The 19,389-nt window shown below is 56.7% G+C and overlaps 4 protein-coding genes across 5 annotated transcripts; 2 read left to right on the forward strand and 2 right to left on the reverse strand.

Moving 5' to 3' along the window:
• Positions 1-74: 74 nt before the first annotated feature.
• Positions 75-9,878, reverse strand: apc (APC regulator of WNT signaling pathway). The gene is made up of 17 exons (XM_077737278.1): positions 9,726-9,878; positions 8,572-8,730; positions 7,779-7,866; positions 7,372-7,570; positions 7,196-7,304; positions 7,010-7,123; positions 6,884-6,946; positions 6,767-6,823; positions 6,594-6,680; positions 6,358-6,535; positions 6,087-6,287; positions 5,928-6,023; positions 5,704-5,843; positions 5,547-5,624; positions 5,306-5,422; positions 5,013-5,227; positions 75-4,849 (listed from the first exon to the last, which is right to left on the reverse strand). Exons 1-17 carry the CDS (start codon positions 9,861-9,863, stop codon positions 316-318), a joined length of 6,573 nt encoding a protein of 2,190 aa, XP_077593404.1. The 5' UTR covers positions 9,864-9,878; the 3' UTR covers positions 75-315.
• A 1,051-nt stretch (positions 9,879-10,929) lies between these two features.
• fktn (fukutin) lies at positions 10,930-14,602 on the forward strand. The gene is made up of 10 exons (XM_077737281.1): positions 10,930-11,595; positions 11,686-11,724; positions 11,808-11,996; positions 12,059-12,205; positions 12,269-12,399; positions 12,471-12,603; positions 12,667-12,796; positions 12,929-13,062; positions 13,133-13,257; positions 13,324-14,602. Exons 1-10 carry the CDS (start codon positions 11,494-11,496, stop codon positions 13,535-13,537), a joined length of 1,344 nt encoding a protein of 447 aa, XP_077593407.1. The 5' UTR covers positions 10,930-11,493; the 3' UTR covers positions 13,538-14,602.
• Positions 13,563-15,183, reverse strand: pbdc1 (polysaccharide biosynthesis domain containing 1). Its single transcript, XM_077737286.1, has 6 exons — positions 15,021-15,183; positions 14,354-14,419; positions 14,228-14,287; positions 14,015-14,155; positions 13,825-13,936; positions 13,563-13,723 (listed from the first exon to the last, which is right to left on the reverse strand). Exons 1-6 carry the CDS (start codon positions 15,048-15,050, stop codon positions 13,632-13,634), a joined length of 501 nt encoding a protein of 166 aa, XP_077593412.1. The 5' UTR covers positions 15,051-15,183; the 3' UTR covers positions 13,563-13,631.
• Positions 15,184-15,580: 397 nt separating this feature from the next.
• On the forward strand, positions 15,581-18,807 carry dmtn (dematin actin binding protein). Of its 2 annotated transcripts, XM_077737283.1 has the most exons (15): positions 15,581-15,651; positions 16,355-16,403; positions 16,683-16,711; positions 16,775-16,840; positions 16,912-17,055; positions 17,117-17,161; positions 17,219-17,330; positions 17,390-17,434; positions 17,500-17,628; positions 17,699-17,799; positions 17,862-17,979; positions 18,044-18,307; positions 18,381-18,524; positions 18,591-18,671; positions 18,741-18,807. In XM_077737283.1, the coding sequence occupies exons 3-13, from the start codon at positions 16,703-16,705 to the stop codon at positions 18,476-18,478; spliced, it is 1,131 nt and encodes a 376-aa protein (XP_077593409.1). In that variant the 5' UTR covers positions 15,581-15,651; positions 16,355-16,403; positions 16,683-16,702; the 3' UTR covers positions 18,479-18,524; positions 18,591-18,671; positions 18,741-18,807. The 2 variants fall into 2 exon arrangements, with proteins under 2 accessions (XP_077593409.1, XP_077593408.1); XM_077737282.1 differs by having other exon boundaries at positions 17,117-17,330.
• The last annotated feature ends 582 nt before the right edge of the window (positions 18,808-19,389 follow it).

The raw sequence follows: 19,389 nt of genomic DNA on the forward strand, positions 1-19,389 counted from the left end.
TAGTCCATTTTAAAAGCAAGTTGTTACTTTGGCCTTTTGGGATTCTGCGCCTCCAGGATACATTGAGCAAGGTGTTGAGCTAAAATGTTGACTTTTATTCTTGCATATAATGACAAAAACATTTAAATTAATAAGTTATGCGTTACAGTGTTTGTCAGTGAGAACATCAACAACGTCCACCCGAGCGAGCTGGGCTCAACGGCATCTTCTCAGGGGGCGAGACGGGGCGAGACAGGGGCGACCATGCGGGACAACGAGCTAAGCGCTACACATCATTAGTGGTAGAAAAAGACACTTTTTGGGCGCCAGTGGCTTTCATACGGACGTGACGATGTAGGAGCCGCCCCCGCCGCCGCTCCCGCCCCCTTCGCCGCCCTTGGGCTCCCGCTTCTTGGTCACCGGAGTGGGGATCAGCGAGGGGCGTGGGGCCGACGTCACGCCGGGCGCGGGTGAGGGCGAGGCGACGTTCTCGCCCGGGTTGCCCTTCCTCGGGCTGGGCGTGTAGTTGAAGGGGCTGACCCTGGCCGCCACGGCGCCGCTGCGCTGCGCCGGCCGTTGCGGGGCCGCCGGCGCCGCCGGGGCTTTCTCGTCCAGGCTGTCGCAGCTGCGCCGCAGGTTGAGGTTGGATAAGGAGGACGAGGAGGAGGAGGGGATCTTGGAGGGCCCCGGGATGACGGGCGGCGCCTTGGGGGACGGGGCCGAGCAGGAGGACGACGAGCGCGGGTTGTTGACGGGGCAGTCCTCCAGGCGCACCCACACTTCCTGGCATTCTCCGGCGCCGGCGCTCTTGGCCCGCCTCCAGGCGCCTCGGGGGGCGGCCTCCTCCTCGCCGGGCCCCTTCTCGCTGGACTCGGAGGAGGCCGAGAGCACCGAGGAGGAACTGCCCGTCCGCTTCCAGGTGCCCACGCGAGGCAGCGAGCTGGAGTGCTTGCTCTCGCGCTTCCAGGTTCCCGTGCGACTCAGGCGCGTAGGCGCCGCCTCCGTGGGCCCCGGGAGCCCCGAGGGCGCCGCCTCAGTGGGACGCGATGGACTCTCCGAGAGCGAGCGGCTCGCGTCCTGACGGCGGGGCGTGGCGGCCGACTCTTCCAGTTTCCTCTTCAGCGTCGGACTGGGCGCCTCTTTGATGAAAGTGGACTGTCGCACCAGCGCCGGCTTCTCGCCTTCCGCTTTCTCCTTCTTTGGGGCGCCGGCCGGGGCGTTGACCGGGGCGTTGACCGGGGCGTTGACCGGGGCGTTGACCGGGGCGTTGGCCGCCACCCTGGCCGTCGGCCCGGGTTTGGCGCCCGCTTTTTGGTTGCCGGGCGACACGGTGCGTGGCAACTGCGAGGGTCTCCCCCCTCTCTGGGAGGAGCGAGATGGCGTGGAATCGCGCGAAGATTCGCCGCTCCCCGGCGCCTTGGCGGCCACGGGAGGCGCTCTGGGCTTGCTCCGCCCCCTGGCGGCTAACTCCGCCCGGGGCTTGCCGGTGACCAGACTTCGGTAGACCTTCTTCCCGCCTTTCACCGCCTTGCACTCGTCCCCGTCCGCCTTCTTTTTGTCGTCCGGGGAAGGTTTGAGCACCCTGGCGCTCCGCTTGGACTCCGCCCCCACGTCGGGGACGTCGTTGGCCAGCGAGGGCAGGCGGAAGGGCGAACCCACCGACTTGAGGGACAGCACCGAGTCCGAGTCGGACGAGCCTCGGCGAGACAGCGACGGGGAGGCCGCGGCGTTGAGGCTGCTGACGATGGAGTTGGCGCCTTCTTGAATGGCCTTCCAATCGAAGGACTCCGAGTCGGGGGAGGCGGGGCTACGCGGGAGTGCCGGGGGCTCCTCTTCGGCCAGAATGCCACAGTCTTCTTTGGGCGTGGGGATCGCCGGGGTGGTGGCGGCGGGAGGTGTGGCGGCGGTGAGCGGCGCCGTTGGGGTGGCTGCCGGAAGTGGCGCGGGGGCGGGGGCGGGGGCAGCGGCGGCGGCGGCACTCTTCTTCTTCTTCTTGGGCATGGCGGAGCTGATGCATTCCTGCAGGAGGTCGTCTTCCGAGTCGATACTGAGCGAGCTGAGCGACGAGTTTCTGGAAAAGCAGACGGGCGTGTCCTCCACGTGGAAGGCCTTCGGAGTGTAAGTGCACACGCGGGCTTTGGCGGGGAGCGGGGCGGGATCGGCGCGGTCCCCCGCGCCACCGCCGTCGTCTCGGGGAGCGGCAAACTCGTTGTTGTTGTTCTCCTGGTCGATGTCGCTCAGGGAGCTGAGGGAGGAGTTCCTGGAGAAGCAGACGGGCGTGTCCTCGATGGCAAACTTTTGCTTCTCGTCCATGACGGCGGGCGGGTTGGCGGGGGCGCGGCTCTGCGGGAACACGGCCGCCGCCGCTTTCTTCTCCCGCCGCTCGCCGTCCTCTTCGCCCTTCTCCTCCTCGTCAAAGTCCAGCGAGCTCAGCGAGTCGTTGCGGGAAAAGCAACACGGCGTCCCCTCGATGGGCGTGTAGCGGTGCGGCGAGTCCGAGGCGAAGCCCGGCTTCACCTTGGCCGCGCGTTGGGTGGGCTTGACCGGGGACGTGGGCTTGGGCGCCGCCCGTCCCGCCGGCTTCTTGAAGAGAGGCGGGGCGGCGGCGGGAGGCGGCCGCAGCGCCTCGCCGTCCGAGGACGCCCGCAGCGTCTTGCCGCCGCTTTTGGCTTTGGGCATGGCGGCGCTGATGCACTCGGCCAAGATGTCGTCGCCGTTGTCGCCCTCCGGCGGACGGACGCCGCGGGGCGCCTCCTCGCCGGGCGGCGACTCGATGGTCAGGTCGCTGAGGGAGGTGGCGGTGGAAAAGTTCAGCGGCGTTCCCTCCACGCAGTAGACGCGTGGCACGTCCTCGGCGGTGGCGGCGACGGCTGGCGGCTCCTTCCTCTGCTGGGGGAGGAGCTTGTAGACGGGCACCTGCGCCCCTTTGGCCCCTCGCTGCTGCTTTTTGGCTTTGCGGGACGACTTGGGCATGGCCATGTTGATGCACGCCTCCAGGATCTGAGTGTCGTCGTCGTCGTCCGACTCCCGCGGGCTCCGGGGGGCCGCCTCCTCCCGCCGCTCGCAGGGGGGGAGCGGCTCGGGCTCGTCCAGACTCAGCGCGCTCAGGCTGGAGGCGTAGGAGAAGCCGTGCGGCGTGCTCTCCATGGCAAAGTGCAGCAAGGCGTCGCCGCCGCCGCCGTCGGCGCCCCCGCCGCTCTCCTCCGCCCCCTTTCCCTCTTTCCGGGCGCTCTCCACGGGGAGGGGCGGCGGCGTAGACGGCACCCGCGGCGGAGGCGGCGTCTTGGCGCGGCTGGGGGGCATGGTCTGGCCGGGGCTGTCGGGCAGGTCGGTGGGGCTGACCACGCCGCTGGGCATGCCGCTGCAGGGCTCGCTGGAGCGCACCGAGCTGGCGATGGACGACGTGGAGAAGCTGTCCAGGGAGCTGACCGACGTGCAGCGGCTGAACATCAGCGGCGTCTCCTGCGCGTACGGTTGCTCCGGCGGGCTCTTGGGGGTGCGGGCGCCCGACGCCCCCTGCTGGTGGTGGCCGTGGTGGCCGTGATGATGGCCGCGGCGCCCCGCTCGGGCGGGCGGCCCGGCCACGCCGGCCGTCTGGCTCTCCACTTCCTTGCGCTGTCGCCGGCGGCGCTGCTCGCCGCCGCCCGGCGTCTTCCTGGCCACCGCCTCGCCGTACTCTTCCTCTTCCTCGGGAGACAGCGAGGAGAGCGAGCTGCCGCCGGAGAAGCAGATGGGCGTGTCTTCCACGCAGTACGTCTGCGTGGACTCCCGCTGAGTCTTGGGAGGCGGGCGGGCCGGCTGACCCTTGCCCCCCGAGGAGGCCGGGGGCGGGGCGCCCTCTCGCGCCTCGCCAAATTTCAGGCTGTAGTCCACGGGCAGCTCGGGGGCGGCGTCTCCGTAGGCGGGCGCCACGGGCGCGTAGCGCGGGGGCAGCGCGGGTGGGACGCCGCGGGCGTCGTCACCCCTGGCGCCGGGGACGCCGGCGGGCCTCAGGCCGGGGCGCTCCCCGTCTTGGTCCGTGTCGGCGCCGCGGCGGCGGCTGGGGCTCTGGCGGCCGGAATTCAGCTGCTCGTCCGAGTACTTGAGACTGTAGTTGATGGGCGTGTCCACTTCGGCGCCGTCGTCGTCCTCCATGTGGTTGACGCTGCGGATCTTGTGGGCCAGGTCGGCCGGGTACTTCCTGTAGACGCAGCAGCGGTCGGCGTCGTCCGAGGAGTACAGCGGCTCCGAGGAGGCTTCCGTCTTGCCGCGGGTGCCGTAGCCGTCGGCGCTGGTCACGCTGTTGAGGCTGTCGCTAGAGGCCCGCACGCCGGCGCCGAAGACGGGCCGCCCGTACGCCGCCTCGTCGGCGCTCCGCTTGGCCCCGTCGCCGTTCTTGGCGGCCGACAGCACGGGCGTGTTGGCGTAGGGGCGCGGCGAGCCGGCACTGGCATTGGCGGCGGCGGTTGCTCCGTTGCAGCCCCGCCCCTTCCTGTGCGCCGCCTTGGGGCTGAGGTTGTCGATGTTGTCAAAGGTCTCCGACAGCTGCTGGGCGTCCAGCTCCTTGAAGAGCGCCTTCTGCTTGCGGGCGTGCAGCGAGGGCGCCCCCGCCCCCGGCGACAGCACGCTGGCGTCCTTGTAGCGGGCGGGCCGGTTGGCCGTCAGGTTGCGCAGGGCGGCGGCGCTGCCCATGGCGATCATCTTGTGGCGGGAGTGGATGAGGTTGCGCAGCATTCCCACGGCGCCCAGTTCCCACAGGGCCTCCTGGTCCTTGGCGTCGCGCGCCGACAGGTTCCACAGGGTGCCGCAGGCGTTGGACACGATGGTCAGGCTGTGGGACTTGAGGTGTTGCAGCAGTGTGGGCAGGCAGCCGTGCTCGCGCAGGACGTGTCTGTCGGGAGAGGGCGTAGAAAATCTTTCAGAAAAATGGAGGTACATCATAATGAAATGACATGTTAACATTTCTGCTAGCATGCTATTCATTAGCTTCCTATTCCCACGTCGCCCTCTTTTCCTTTGGACGCCCCCCCCCCTTGGAAGGACCAATGACTGACCTGTACGCCTCGTTGGTGGCGATGAGGCTGGAGACGTTGCGGAGGATGCCGCCGCCGCTCTCGATGATGGCCAGCGTGTTGGTGTGGCTGCGGTGGGTCAGCGTGCCCACCAGGAAGGCCAGCGCGCCAATCACGGAGCAGATGTCGGCCTTGTTCTCCGTGCAGTGCGCCGACAGGTTCCACAGGGCGCTCAGCACCGACTTGAGCGTGGACTCCTGCCGGGGTGGGGGGCAAAGAAGCGGATGAGCGTGGCTGGCGGCGCCACCCAGGGGCGGAGACGACGGGAGCCTTGCCTTCTGAACGTCCAGCGCGCAGCCGGTGAGCGCCCGCACGCTGCCCACCTCCCGCAGCGTCTTCTTGCTGTTGACGTCGGCCCGCCACGACAGGTTCCTCAGCACGCTGGCGATTACCTGTCATGGGAATATTTACTTCGATTTTACAAAATGATTTTTGAACTAAAAACACAATTATTCATTTGAATGATTGTCCCTAAGATGGCCGACAGTGAAAATAACATTGGCGGCGGAGACCAACCTGCTGCAGGTCTTCGCTCTCCGATTTGAGTTGTGTGACCATGGCGCGCATGCAGCCCTTCATGGAACACAGAGTGGCCTGGCGGGGAGACAAAAAAAAAAAAAAAAAATCAAGCGTCAGGAAAACAAACATGCAGATGTGACAAAAGACAACCCACCTTGTTGGCCACGTCGCCAAAAGTCAGGTTGGTGAGCGCCATGCCGGCGTATCGGCGCAGAGTGACGCTGTAGTGGTCGCCGCTCAGGCCCAACATTTCGCAGTCCACCTGCAGCAACTCCGCCACCGCCTGCAGACCACCTGGGTGGGCGGGGCCACAGACACGGCGTTCTCATTCGGGACCGTCCACGCCATCGAGGCGCCCGCTCTCCCCTCCGGGCTTACCCAGCTCGTTCATGGCGTGGCGGTGTTCCTCGTCAAAGGACAGTTTCATGAGGACGCAGACGGCGGGACAGATCTGATGGTCCACGGGCGAGGGCACTGCGGACGCCAGGAGAGGTTAGCCCGGGGTTAGCCATGTCAGAGGCTAGCGCGCTCACTCACTGGGGTTATCTTCTTGCTCCGCCCCCCTCTCGTGGTTCTCCTGCCAGCTCCAGCAGGCCTCGCAGTAATGGCGCACCTGCTCCAGCAGGTGGAGCACCCGGATCTCCCGCCTCCCCCGTTTGTCATCGGGCTGACTGTGCACGATGTTGTGTAGCGCGGCCGAGGCGCGGGCGCGAGCTTCCTTGCTTCCGCGTGAATTGCCTGGGAAAAAGAAAAGAGAGGGCGTCAATGAATGCGCCCGAGGCCACCCACCGGGAAGGGGCGGAGCTACCGAGCAACAGCGAGTCCTTGTCGTTGCCGTGCAGCAGCTGGATGAGCAGCGGCAGGCAGCCCGACTGGCGCATGGCGATGCACGAGTCCTGCGAGCTGGACATGGCCAGCAGCGTGCGGGACATGTCGTCCTTGTCGTGCGTCCCCAGCATGGACAACAGGCTGTACACCATCTCCACCTGAGGACCGTTAGCCGTTAGCCATTGGCCGTTAGCCTAGCGTCACTCGCTCACTCACCTTTGTCCCCAAGTGGCTGGTGATGCGGCGAGGCACCGAGTAGGCCGTGTCGCCAGCCGGCTCGTGGTCCGCTCGGGCGGCCGGGTTCTGCGGCGGCACAGAAAACAGGACAACTAAGCAATATTCTCAGCCAAGAAATGTGTCATTTTCATAATACCCCAACTGTTGCTGACCTGCGAAGCTGGCGGCCCTCCTCCCACACTCTCGGCGGGGCCCTGAGCGGCGTCCGCCTGCACAAAAGGAGATGAGCGTCTCGCCTCCCGCTAAACTCCGGCGGGCGGGAAAATTACCTGCAGGCGAGCCCGCAGCTTGACCACGTCCTTCTCGATCTGGTGAATGCGAGACGTGCGAGCCTGCGGAAACAGGGGCCAGTTGGAGTCGCGGCCAGAGCGTCGACCCGGACGCATCGGACGTACCTCGGCCCGCTTCTCCATTTCTTGACGGGAGCCCAGCTGCTCCTCCATGGCGGCGTGGATCTGGCGGGCCTCGAATTCCAGCTGTCGGCGACTCATGTCCGTCTGCAGCGTGAACTGAGCGAGAGCGGCGGCGGCGGACGTCATTTCTCCGGAAGACAAAATGCTTCCCCGGCTTTCCCGGCTTACGTTTTCGCTGAGAGGCAGGCTGTCGATCCTCTTGGTCAAGTTGAGGAGCTGAGCGTAGTACCAGTCTTTCTCCTTCTCCTCCTTCTCCAGCTCGGCCAATAGGAGGACTCTGTGGCAAAGCGGATCGAGTCGGGTTCCGGTGGTGGTGGAGCGAGCGCCAGCTCCGGTCCAAGTACCTCTCTTTCTCCAGCTCCTCCAGGCAGCGCTCGTGTCCGTCTCTAGGCCCAGATGGCGCCCCCCGTCGGCCGCCCGATCCAAGCGACCCCCCTGGAGCGGCGGCGGCTCCCCCCGAGGACGAAGAAGAGGAAGAGGAGGAGGACGGAGGGCCCGGAGGCCTCCCTCTGGCTTTAAGTCCGGCGGCTTCCAGGCTCATCTCTGTGGGAGAGAAGGTGTCTACTATGTTTGTTTGTTCAATATATTCATCCTAAATTCCTGGCACAAGAGGATCAATTGAGATTCAGAGCCCCCGATTAAAGTATAAATGAGCGAGCGCCAGCTGGCGCGGCCGGCCCCCCACCAGGGTTCCCCGATCTACTAGACGTTCATCAATGTCAATGGAAAAGAAAAAGGAGAAAAGAAAAACCTTTGAGTCTGACGATGAGCTCCAGCTGAGAGCCGGACGCCTCGTCCGAGTCTTCTTCTATGGTGCCCTGAAGCTGCTTCAGCACTTCCTGTTCAAAATGGGAAGAAAAAAACATTGTTAGATTTGCTTTTAGACTCCCTCCGTCCACCGGGGATCAGCAGTCTCCCAGAAGAAAATACACGACAAGAGATACAAAAGTTTCTCTGTTTCAGACCGCCAGCCATTTTATAGCAGTGGACTTGTTATGCTCACGGGGTGGCTCTGACCCAAAATGGCCGACAAGTGACGACACATCCCCACCGGCCCACCAGCACTTTTTGCACCTATTTCCCCATCGACGCTCATATCTATCGTTCCCTAATATCAGCTGACAACTTCGAGTTAGCCGCGCGATAGTATCGAAGCTAGGAAGCGCGTCGTGAGCGGAAACGGCTCGGGGGGAGACGACGTTAAGGCGCACTCACCACAATCAAACGACAGCGTTCGCGCAGCGCCATGACGGCTGACGAGAAAAGGGATGTATGCGTGCGCGTGAGTGAGTGAGTGAGTGTCGGGCACAGGAAGCAGAAACAAACAGCAGGAAGTCACGAGCAAAAGCAGGAAACTGGAGGGGACTCATTGGCCGCCATTGTAAGCGCTCAGCGGCCAATTTGATTGGCCCAGGAAGGGCGAACGTTTATTGGCCGTCAGGAGCGGCCAATGAAAGAACAATGTTATGGTAAGTCCAATTTGGGGGGAAAGGAGGAGAGTCAAGCGAGAATGAATTGCTTTGAATGTGAAAGTATGAAGTGACCTTCATGTTGGACGCTTCCGTCTCCAGTTTGGTCAGGTGGTTGGAGTTGTCCTGCAGCTCCTGTCGTAGGTTGGAGTTCTCCATCTTTAGCACCTCCACCTGCCTCAGCAGCTGATCGTAAGATGCCCCCGCCGCCATCTTGTAGCGCCGACCTCTGACCTGACACGCCCACACCGTGACATCATCATTAATAACGCTCAGAAGAAAAAAGAAATGCTTTTGCTTTATAGGATCTTTTTTTTTAATTTGAATTATTTATCTTCATTATATCATAAATAAAAATAGAAATGATCGTCTTATTAATTCATGAAATAATTTCTCATTATTTTATTAGATCATTTTTCTTAGTTAATAGTTTAACATACATTTAAAAAGAAACATTTTAATGATAAAAGAAAACATTTTGTTTATTTTAAAATAATTCCAAATTGTAACATATTTGGATTTTATTTTTTTATCTCCTCCAGCTCGTTCCATTGTTTGTAGTAACATAGAGATTAAATGATAGCCATTTTACTGCCTTTTATCTTTCATCCTTTCATGTTTTGTCATAAACAGAGAAATAGACCAGAAAAAAGCTTTCCCAGACATGAAATCTTCAGCACAATTTCACCCCAAGATCAAAAACAAACCTACCGAGGCTTAAAGAAAAGAAAATCGCATTTCATTGCCAGCGACAACGATAGACGTCCAATCCATTCAAATTGGAAGCGCTATTGGACGATCGGACGCCTCTCCTCGTCGATGGCGTTGAATAATGCTCTGCCAACCAAATGATGCGCCCCGGGAACCGCTGGCGCTTAATTCTAGCTCGCGGGGATAATCAATGATTGATGGCCAACGTGAACAGAAAGGGAGACGTGGCGCCGACAACAACAAAAGAACATCCTTCGTCGTCGTCGTCCTCCGTTTGCGCTCGGCCATTTTCTGGGCCCACCCGCCCCTCCGCGCCGGCTTATCGAGACCCGCACAAAAGCGGGGAAACAGAAGGGAGACAATGACGGGAGGTCGCGCCCTTCCCTTCCCGCCACCCCCCTCACTTTGCTTCCCGCCACCCCCCCCGCCAGCCGCTTCCTGCGTGGAAGCCAGAGCGTCCGACTGGTGCGGCGGGGATGTGCGCGGAAGGAGAATAATGGGAGAAAATGGCAGCTCACCCCATCGCTGTCGCCTCCATCAGCTCCTCGGCCGCGTCTGACAGAATCGTCAGCTGGGCGGAGCGGCGACCAATGGGGAGCCTGGAGGCAGAAAGGGAGGGGCTCCCCCCACCCGACCCCTGCCGATTCTCCCAGCATGCTTTGCCCGAGCCGCAGCCTGCGCGATGACCGGGTTACGGTCGCCTGACGCCCAGGGGGTCGTTGCCATCCAATATCTGATTTCAAATGTCATTATCCCAGACCTGACATGTATTCCCTTTTATGTTTTTAATGATCGACCTTCCCACAACAAAAAATAAAAGACGGGAATATTTTCAAGCATAATAAATGGTTAAATACAATTTTAAAAAACTATGAAATGGCTTCTGAGGACTGAATTTTAATGTTAATACGTTGATCTTAATGGAAATCTCGCCCCTACCAAGATGGTCGCCCTAAGACCATGATGATAATGAAAGCTCTTTCTATGATTCTGCCCTGAAGTGAAATGAGTAGATGTCCAATCTGTTTTAAGTGGGGGGGGGGGGGTGGCAGCAAGTAAACAAAAGTTCAGCATCATGAGTTAAATTGGACGTCTATTAGTGTCAATGGTACAGGGACATGATCACTCAATTTAAATTGATTTCATCTCTATCGTTGTCAGTAACATTGATAGAGTAACTTAATAGCGAAACCAAGCGGTAAACAACTATTTATCCACAATACCATTACCAGGATAGCAACAACAACAAAAACAATAATACTTCTTAGCATTCCTCCAATTGGGAGGAGGTAAATAACATAAAAAAGAAAACGCATTTTGTTTACGACATGTGGGAGCTGGTAGAAAGGAGTGACGCAGTTTTTGGGGAGCACAAAATAATGCCGAAAATTAACACGGACGAATGACAACAAGCTATGTCTACCCGGTGCTAATGCTAAACTAGTAGCATATGCTTCTTCTTACCTTGCGTGTCGTCGAAAAGCATCAACGAGCGCCTCGCGAGCAAAACATTGAAGAACAGGCGGGGGACGGGAGACGTAAAATGTTCACGGACGGCGCCCAAAGCGGCGGCGACATGCCAGGCCGCCACAAAAGGGCTCTTCCGCCAACTTTTCTCTCCTAACTTTTCACTTTTTACTCGGCCTTTCGACCAAGATGCGGCCGGCCATCTTGTCCATGTGCGCATGCGCAAGCAATGTTGCGTTCAGGTATTTTTTTCACTCCGCTATCTTTACTAAAGATCTCCATTGACGAAAAAAGAAACGACTCGACGTATGCTTTGTCTTTCTGCTGTTCTTTTTAGAAACTGTTAACGCTATCTTATTTTGCCGCGTACTCAGTGAAATACACTAGAATTGTAATTGAAGAGTGGGAGCGAGAGTGACCGGTTCTTGTTGACAGACTGATGCTGCCTTCACGTGGTGTCGGAATAAAGGTAAACACCGCTTGTCAAGTGGAAACATTGCCTCAAATCGTATTTTATAATGGGAAATGACTTTATCTTTTCACTATCCAAAATGTCCCATATAGGGTGGACAGAGAAGAAAATTTTGAAAGATGTGTTGTCTATTTGACCGTTATTTTGACTCATGCAAAAAAATCCTGTTGGTATTTTGATGCATCGTTTTGTTGTTAGCAGGGAAGCAGCACTGCTAAATCTAATGTTTCTCAGTGCACGCGAAGGCAACAAGAGCCCAGTGGCCAAGATGGCGCCAGGGTAAAGTAACGGCAAGTCTGACGTTGGGGAACCTTTCCCTGACGCTATTCGTCGCCCATGAAAAGCGAATGGCTCGCGTAAAGCGGACGGCGTTGCTGTGGCTGCTGCTCGCCAGCAGCTGCCTTTTCCTGCTCTTTCAGCTCCGTTACTACAGGAACTACGACAACAAAGTAAGGTGCCCGTTCGGATATCTAGTTGCAAGTCCTTCCTTATTAAATGTGATGTTTTAAAATGTCGTATTTTCCCTACTGCTCCTGAAGCGCACATCAGGTCACGAGACAGCCAGTGACCTCCGATGGGTGAGTATTATTTATATATGTATAGTAGATGGTTGGAATGCTCCGTAAATCAATTTACAAACTAACTAAAAAAATCCCTCCAGCAAAACGTCAAGACGTTCCTGAATCTGTCGCGGCGTTTCCACCTGCCGATCTTCCTGGCCGACCCCTTGGCGCTCGGCCTCCTGACGGCGGAGGGCCAACGATCGCCGCACGTGTCCGACTGCTCCGTCCTGTGCCACGGCCGCGCCGTCACCGCCTTCGGACTGTTGGCCGACGCCAGGACGTACGACGTGAGTCCGGCGGGCGACGACGGGCTTCCGAGCGTTCCCCGCCGAGCGTCCTCTCCCCGCAGGCCGCCTTCCTGTCGGCGGCCAGGCAGAAAGGCTTTGAGGCCCTGGAGCTGCGTGGCGACGACCCCCAATTGGCCAGGTTGGACCTCCATTCCTGGGAGGAAGTCCCCTTGCATCTTCTGCTCCGCCTTGGCGGCCATGTCATCCAGGTGGGCGTGGCCGTTGCCGGGCCGAGAGTCCATTTCGACTTATGTTTTTTTTCCCCGGCGCAGGTGGTGTTCCTGTACCAGCGTAGCGGCGACTACTTGTGGCACGGTCCGCTGCGCCTCAAAGCCGACGCGGACCGGGATTTCGCACCCTTCGCCACGTTGGACTTTGGACGCCACGCCGGCGCCTATGACCGGTGAGCGATGTCGGCGTAGGGGGAAAGATGAGCATTGACGACAGTGCTGAGCGTCCGTGGCGCCCCCGCAGGCCGCGGCTGGTACTGACGGTGGTGGACGGCCTGGACGTGGCGGTCCCCCGGAATATCTCGGGCTTCTTAGCTCAGCACGAGCGCGCTCGCTACCTGGAGTGCGACTACCGGAACGCCCGCCGTTTCCTGCAGGTCTGGATTTGGGATTTTGGATTTGGTTGTGGCGAGGATGGGGGGTGACGTAGGTGTTCCCAGGTCTACCCGGACGACAGCACTCCTGAAGCGCTTGATTTTGGGAATAAGGCCAAGTCTTTGCTTCGGCTGGCCGCCAAGACCCTCAAGCGCCTCAACGTCCCCTTTTGGATCAGCAGCGGAACTTGCCTAGGTATTATTTTTATTTTTTGCAATTGATATATTAAACATTTTTGTTTAAATAAAAACTAAAGGGATAGTCAATCTTAGCTTCAATTACATGAAAAGCTACCATTCTATTGTTTACGTTCTTCTCCCCCTGCAGGATGGTTCAGGCAGTGCGGCTTCATCGCGTACAGCCACGACGTGGACATCGGGATTTTCATCGGCGACTTCCGCCACGACATCATCTCGTCCTTTCAGCGGGCGGGCCTGTCGCTCAAGCACAAGTTTGGAAAGGTTTGATGAAAATTCTTCCCGTTTTGGAGTTCTTCGTGAGAGGCCCATCCGCTTTTATTTTGGCGGGCAGGTGGAGGACAGCCTGGAGTTGTCCTTTGTGAGGGACGGCGTCAAACTGGACATCTTCTTCTTCTACCGGGACGGCGATCTGATCTGGAACGGGGGCACGCAGGCCAAGAGCGGCAGGAAGTTCAAGTAGGCGGAGATCCGGCAAAAAATCTTGCTGCTTTTACTTGATGTATTTCTTTTTTTTTTTTGTAGGTACTGGTTCCCAAAATTCTCGTTGTGCTGGGCCGAGCTGGCCGAAGTCCAAGTGGGAGTCCCGTGCGAGACGCTGGACTACGTGACGGCCAATTACGGGGCGGCGTGGAACGTCCCGCAGAGGACGTGGGACTGGAAGACATCGCCCAGTAATGTCCAAGAAAATGGGGTGTGGCCTCCTGCCCAGTGGGAGGAGCTTATTCAAGTCTACTGAGAGAAACATACCCATTTTTTGGTAGTGAGGGATAAAAAGACACTTTAATGACCAGTCCTGATCAACAATTTGAACAAAAAGAACATTGGCAAGGTCAACTTTTGGATGATTTGGCTGAAAACACGGCATCGTTGAGGCCTTCTCGGTTTCGGGCGATCTCCACGGCGAAAAACTGGATCCTAGTGGCTGGGAGCACAAATACCACGTCACCATTGGCCCACTTCTTCTGAATGCCGCTTTCAAACTGACCGGTCTGAATGCAGCGCAATTCTTGGGGGGGAACTGACCGAAAATGCTGTTGTCTTGCGTGTAGTCCTCCCGACAGTCCAGTCGCAGCAGAGTCCCGAAGTTGAAGTCCTCCACCAGACCTTCGTAGCAGTTGCAGAAAGGGCGCCACCTCTGGACACAAAGCGCATTTAAGTCAGAGATCCAATGGCGTGGCTATTTTCATCATCCACGTATAGACGCCCCGATCACCTCTTTGGCCTCGGCCGACTTGAGTAGCTCCGGGTCCAGGACCTTGATGTCCAGGTCCCGGAAGGTCTCCCTGAACTTTGTGTAGATCTCGTCGTCCATCTTGGTCAGTTTGAGGAACTTTGGATCCACCGAGGAAATGAGCTGAAGAGAGGGAAAATGAGACTTTTGGAGATGGAAGTTTCTGGTTCAATTCCAGCAGGCGGAGACGCTCACGTTGAAGTAGACCTCGGCGTGGTTGTAGGCCTTCATGGCCCACATGGCTTCCAGGCGCTCCTGAAAAACAAAGTCAACATCAGCCCAGCTTTCATGTTCACCAACCTCGCCCTTCGTGATACTCACATCATTCCCGTAAGACTCGGCGGGGAGAGACAGAGCTCTGGCTGCGGCCGAAGCTCCTTCTGGACCCTGACGACACCAAATATTTTAGTGCCATTGACGGCGATAGACGTCCGCCACAGTTTAAAGCCGGGCTCATTCTTGGTCACAATTCATCCTTCACATTTTGCCATATATAACTTCATTTCAATTCTGAATTTTTGATTGAAATAAAAAAATTGGTTCCGTGAGCCTTATTGAATGCCAACCAAACTTGCTGAGATCGATTACTTTTATTATTTTGGACCTATTGCCTAATTTGAGGTTGTTTATTAGCTCTCAGATTTTCAGAGATGAACTATACCCAATTCACAGTGTGATACATGTCAAAATAGCTCATGTCAAAGCTAGACTGGTTCATTTATCTTTGTTTATGGTAGCCAGTGAAGTAAAGAAGTAACATTAGACGGGGTTCCATCATAAATCAGTAGCAACAACACGTGTTTACGTGTTAGCTAGATCGAGTCAGTGTTAGCCACGTTAGCTGCTTTCTAAACGCAGAGACCCAAATAAACATATTGACATGGTGTACACGTTCGTACATGATAAACCCACGCATGAAAGCATGTTTTGACGACTACTTCTTACATTTATGAGGTTTACTGGCGTTTTGTGGTGTTTTTATTCTTACCAGAGACGAGAGGCCGTTGCTCGACGTCATCTTGCCCCAACAGAGATCGTCTATTAGGCAAAGAAGTACTCACGACTTTTTTTTAACACAATAAACGACGCGATTTCGGCTATTTGATTCTATTTTTCCCGTCATATTTGGATTTTTATTATTTGTGCTCGCGAAAAATATACATAGAAATTGTGCACTTCTATTTATGTCTAATTAAAAATCACTAGTAAATAATTTTATGTGCTATATTTATAGTAGAAAGAGGAAACCAGAAACGTTCTTTTCCCTCAAAATTGGTGTTTAATCTCAATTTCCTGGAGTTTAAAAAATGATTACTCTCAACATAATTATGGATACTAATACGAATGAATCATCATAACTTACAACACCAAAACTAAATAAAAACAGTAACAACCTCGCTATTGAACCATCTATGCATGTTCTTTTATTAATAAGCAACCAATGACGGCGACAGACGTCCCATGCTAACGTCAAGGAATGAGTTAATGCTTTGCCAAAGCCCCAGCATCACTCGCATGACGTCACCGCCTCCACCCGCGCCTCTGGATGTGGTCACGTGACACCTGCTCCCCCGCGCGTGCACGATTTCGACGCGTGTGTCCGTCTCGTTTCGGCCCAGGTGAGAACGCTTTTACGCTAACGTTTAACATATTTTGATGATTATTTGGGAGCGACGTGTTCAAGGTCACGTGTGACGCGCGTGCGATGCTCTCGTCTAGGCGCGTGCACGAGCGCGCGCACGATTCATCTTTCCTAGCCTCGATGATGGTCGTTTCGCCCTGTTTGCTTTTCATTCGATCATGGGATGATATCCATGTTATGATGTCATATTAATACGGATTTATGTCGTTTGTTTTGGCGTGAGTGAGGTTCGTGTGCAAAAGTGACTGCGCGTCCGTTCCAATCAAGTTGTGACGTGGTAAATTGCGTCAAAATGTCAATAAACAACAAAATAAAGATGAGCATTCGAGGCTTTCGTGCGCAAATTGGGATTTTATTTTTATTTTTGAAATTTCGAACCCTTACATGGCATTCTTTGAACTTGTTGCCTCCATTAATGGAATCAGAGGCCCAAAACATATGGACTGGGATGCCTGGCTACATTGGAATTGGATTGGACGTCTATCTGTCATTGGCAATGGCAGGCCAAGAGATATCATTGGTCAAATTACATTTCAAAATATAACCAGTGTATTTCATTTTGATTTTCGATAACAAGGACTTTATTTATAACTGTATTTATCCATAATGACGGATTGGATGTCTATTAGCGACAAAATCATTGATGGGACACATGTGGATGCTTTTTTTTTTGTCCCCAGGGACTCAGTGGCGCCTCCGTAGGAGACGAGTGACACTTGCACCTTCAGAGTAAGACACCCAATCGCCACTTCCTGTTGCCCACTCCCTCTCCATCCCTCCTCCTCTTGGTCATGTCCATCTTCTGGCTGGTCTGGCCCCTCCCCCTTTCTCCATGCCGTCCATCCCTGTTTTTAATCAGCTCAGGCTATTTTTAATTTAAAAGGGCATTAGTGACCCCGCCTACTTGATGGACCATTTATTGCTGCAATGCTTTCATTTAGTCAATGTTTCTTTAAAAATATTGACTTTCAATCTGATTTGTTTTCAAACATATCCTTTTGATTGCAGGTTGGCGTCGCTGGCCAATCATGAACAAGGTAAGGCACAACGCCCCCATTCGCCAAAGGTGGGCGGGCCCCGGTCACGTGACTCCCCGACAGGTGACGGACGTCGACGTGGCGTCCTCGCGAGGTCCCGGCGCGTCGTCCTCTCCCGCCGGCATCATGGTAAAGGGCTACACGCTAAGCTAGCCGGCGCTAGCGCCAGCGGCGTAGTCAAGTTGAGTGCCCCCGCGCAGGCACGCGTGGACGAGCGGGCGGTGGCGTACCGCGACCTGGCGGCCCTGCCCCGCGACAAAGCCATCCTGCAGGTGGAGCGACCCGACCTCATGACCTACCGGCCTCACCTCAGCTTCTCCCCTCTGGACGCGCCGCGCCGACAGGTGAGGGGGCGTGGTCCGGCCCGGTGTCCGAAAGTTGACAATCCGTTTGTCTCCTCCCCAGCGATCGCTGTCGCCTCCCGCCGCCTCGCCCGCTTTGTCCCCCGAGGTGAGCCCGGCCCGTGAGCCGCTAGCGGACGGGCGCGTAAGCCCGTGCCCGTTTCAGGCCAAAGGACGGCGGGCGGAAAGCGAAAGCGGCTCCCCCGGAGGCTCCGTGCTGCAACTGCACGCGAGCGGACGCAAGATGAGCGCCAGTCTGCAGCACTTCCACCGTCCGGGTACGCGGCATGACGCTAACGTGGCGCCGCGCTCTCGCTAACGCCGCCTCGCGTTACAGATAACGGGACCAACATCTACAGAAAGCCCCCCATCTACAAACAGGGTAGGTTTTCCTTCCCTCTGCCGTCTTTGGCACCAACCCTAACCCTTAACCCCCCACCCCCGAAGATTCCAAACCCCCCGCCAACGGCGTGGTCCGGGCGGCCAAATTCCCGGCCGCCCAGCCTCCGGATCCCGAGCAGCCGTCCAAGATCGAAACGGAGTTCTGGCCGTGCCCCCCTTCGCTGGCTTCCATGGGTGAGGCACTTTGTAACATTTAGCATTTCCACATGAGATTCTCTTCATTTTGGGCTCACTGGCCTCGCAGAGATCGAGTGGGGGAGGAAGAAAGCGGAGGAGGAGGACGAAGACGACTTTGAGGACCTGACGGCCGAGGCCAAGGCGCTGCAGGAACAGGAGCTGGAAAAGGTTGGAGTCAACGCCGCCCTCCCCCGAGGACCGCCACTATAAATCCAAAATGGCGTGTCCAGATCAAGTCCAACCTGGGTCGTCTCATCCTGCGCGAGGAGAAGGAGAAAGGCGGCGGCGGCGGCAGCGACTTCCGGCGAAAGACGCGCTCGCTGCCCGACAGGACGCACGCGCACGCCAGTGAGAGCCCGAAAGGACCGCGGGCGGAAGGTCAGAGGTCACCGCCCTCTTTTGTCGTCCGCAGGTCTGTCGGCCAACGCGTCCAAGTCGCCGTCGCGTTCCAATTCCGGCCTGAGCAGAGTAAGGGCTTCCTCTTTTCTGCTTTGCATGCTATTATTTATCTTCACCACTTCCTGTTGTTGTGGTTTACTTTTCCTGTTTGTCTTCAATTCCCACTCGCGGTCATCACTTTCCATTTTGGCGGCGCTCCACACACGTGACGTGGACCGATGGCGGCGTGACTTTCAGAGGCAGTCGGCCGAGTTTTCCACAGACGGCGCCAACGCAGGTAGGTGCCTACTTCCCGTCTGGCGTCTCGCCGACGACTCCTCGCCACTCATTGGCCATTTTTGTCCCCCCAGCAACTCAGGTGAGTGTTTACAAGCAATATTCGATCCGTGATGATGTCATCAACGTGAGACAATGGAGTGTGCGGACAGAACGGCGCCACCCAGCGTGATCAACTGGATCGCGGGACATCGCTGCCGAGCATCTTGGAGCAGAAGGTGGCCGTTTGAATATTGACTATTTGATATAATTGTTTATGATCGTTAACTGGTTTCTGCCATCAGGTTTATCCCTACGAAGCGCTGGTGGTGAACCGCAGAGGGCGCTGCAAGCTCCCCCCTGGCGTGGACCGAAGCCGATTGGAGGTGAGGGGCGTGGCCATTAACGGCGGGCGCTAACATTGCTAAAGATGCTAACGGCGGCTGTCCCGGCAGCGACATCTGGACCCCGAGCAATTCCAGGAAGTCTTCGGGATGAGCCCGTCCGAGTTTGACCGCCTGTCGCTATGGAGACGGAACGAACTCAAGAAGAAGGCGTCGCTCTTCTGAGAGGAAGTGACCTCACGGCGGCCCAAATGGGATACATCACGTCATTTCCTCGTTCGCATTGATTCCGCTTGCTTCCCGCTGCCGCCAAAATACTCGAGTGACCCAAATGTTGCTTGCTATTTACACACACACACACACACACACACACACACACACACACACACGGTACACAAACATACACACCACTTCATAACACACAAACAAATAAGCAGAAACAAACGACAAAAAGAGACACTTCAACCAGAAAATACACCCACAGTGCAAGACATAAATACATTGGAAAAACACCCTCCAAAAAACTAACACTCACGCATTGACTCACACATACTGGACAGCTATGTACTGATGGATCGCCATGGTTACCGCTGCATGTGACACCATCACCCTTTGGAGGAGGAGGAGTCACGGTTGCACTGTTACTTTGAAGAGGCCATCTTCTGCCGTGTTCTGTTTCGTCTCCCAAAAAGTGGTCAATGAAAGGCGGCTGGCCACAATAAAACAACCGGCATGCCAACGTGCGCCGCTTATTCCTAAT

This window comes from Stigmatopora nigra, chromosome 17 (genome assembly GCF_051989575.1).
Source record: "Stigmatopora nigra isolate UIUO_SnigA chromosome 17, RoL_Snig_1.1, whole genome shotgun sequence".
NCBI lineage: Eukaryota > Metazoa > Chordata > Actinopteri > Syngnathiformes > Syngnathidae > Stigmatopora > Stigmatopora nigra.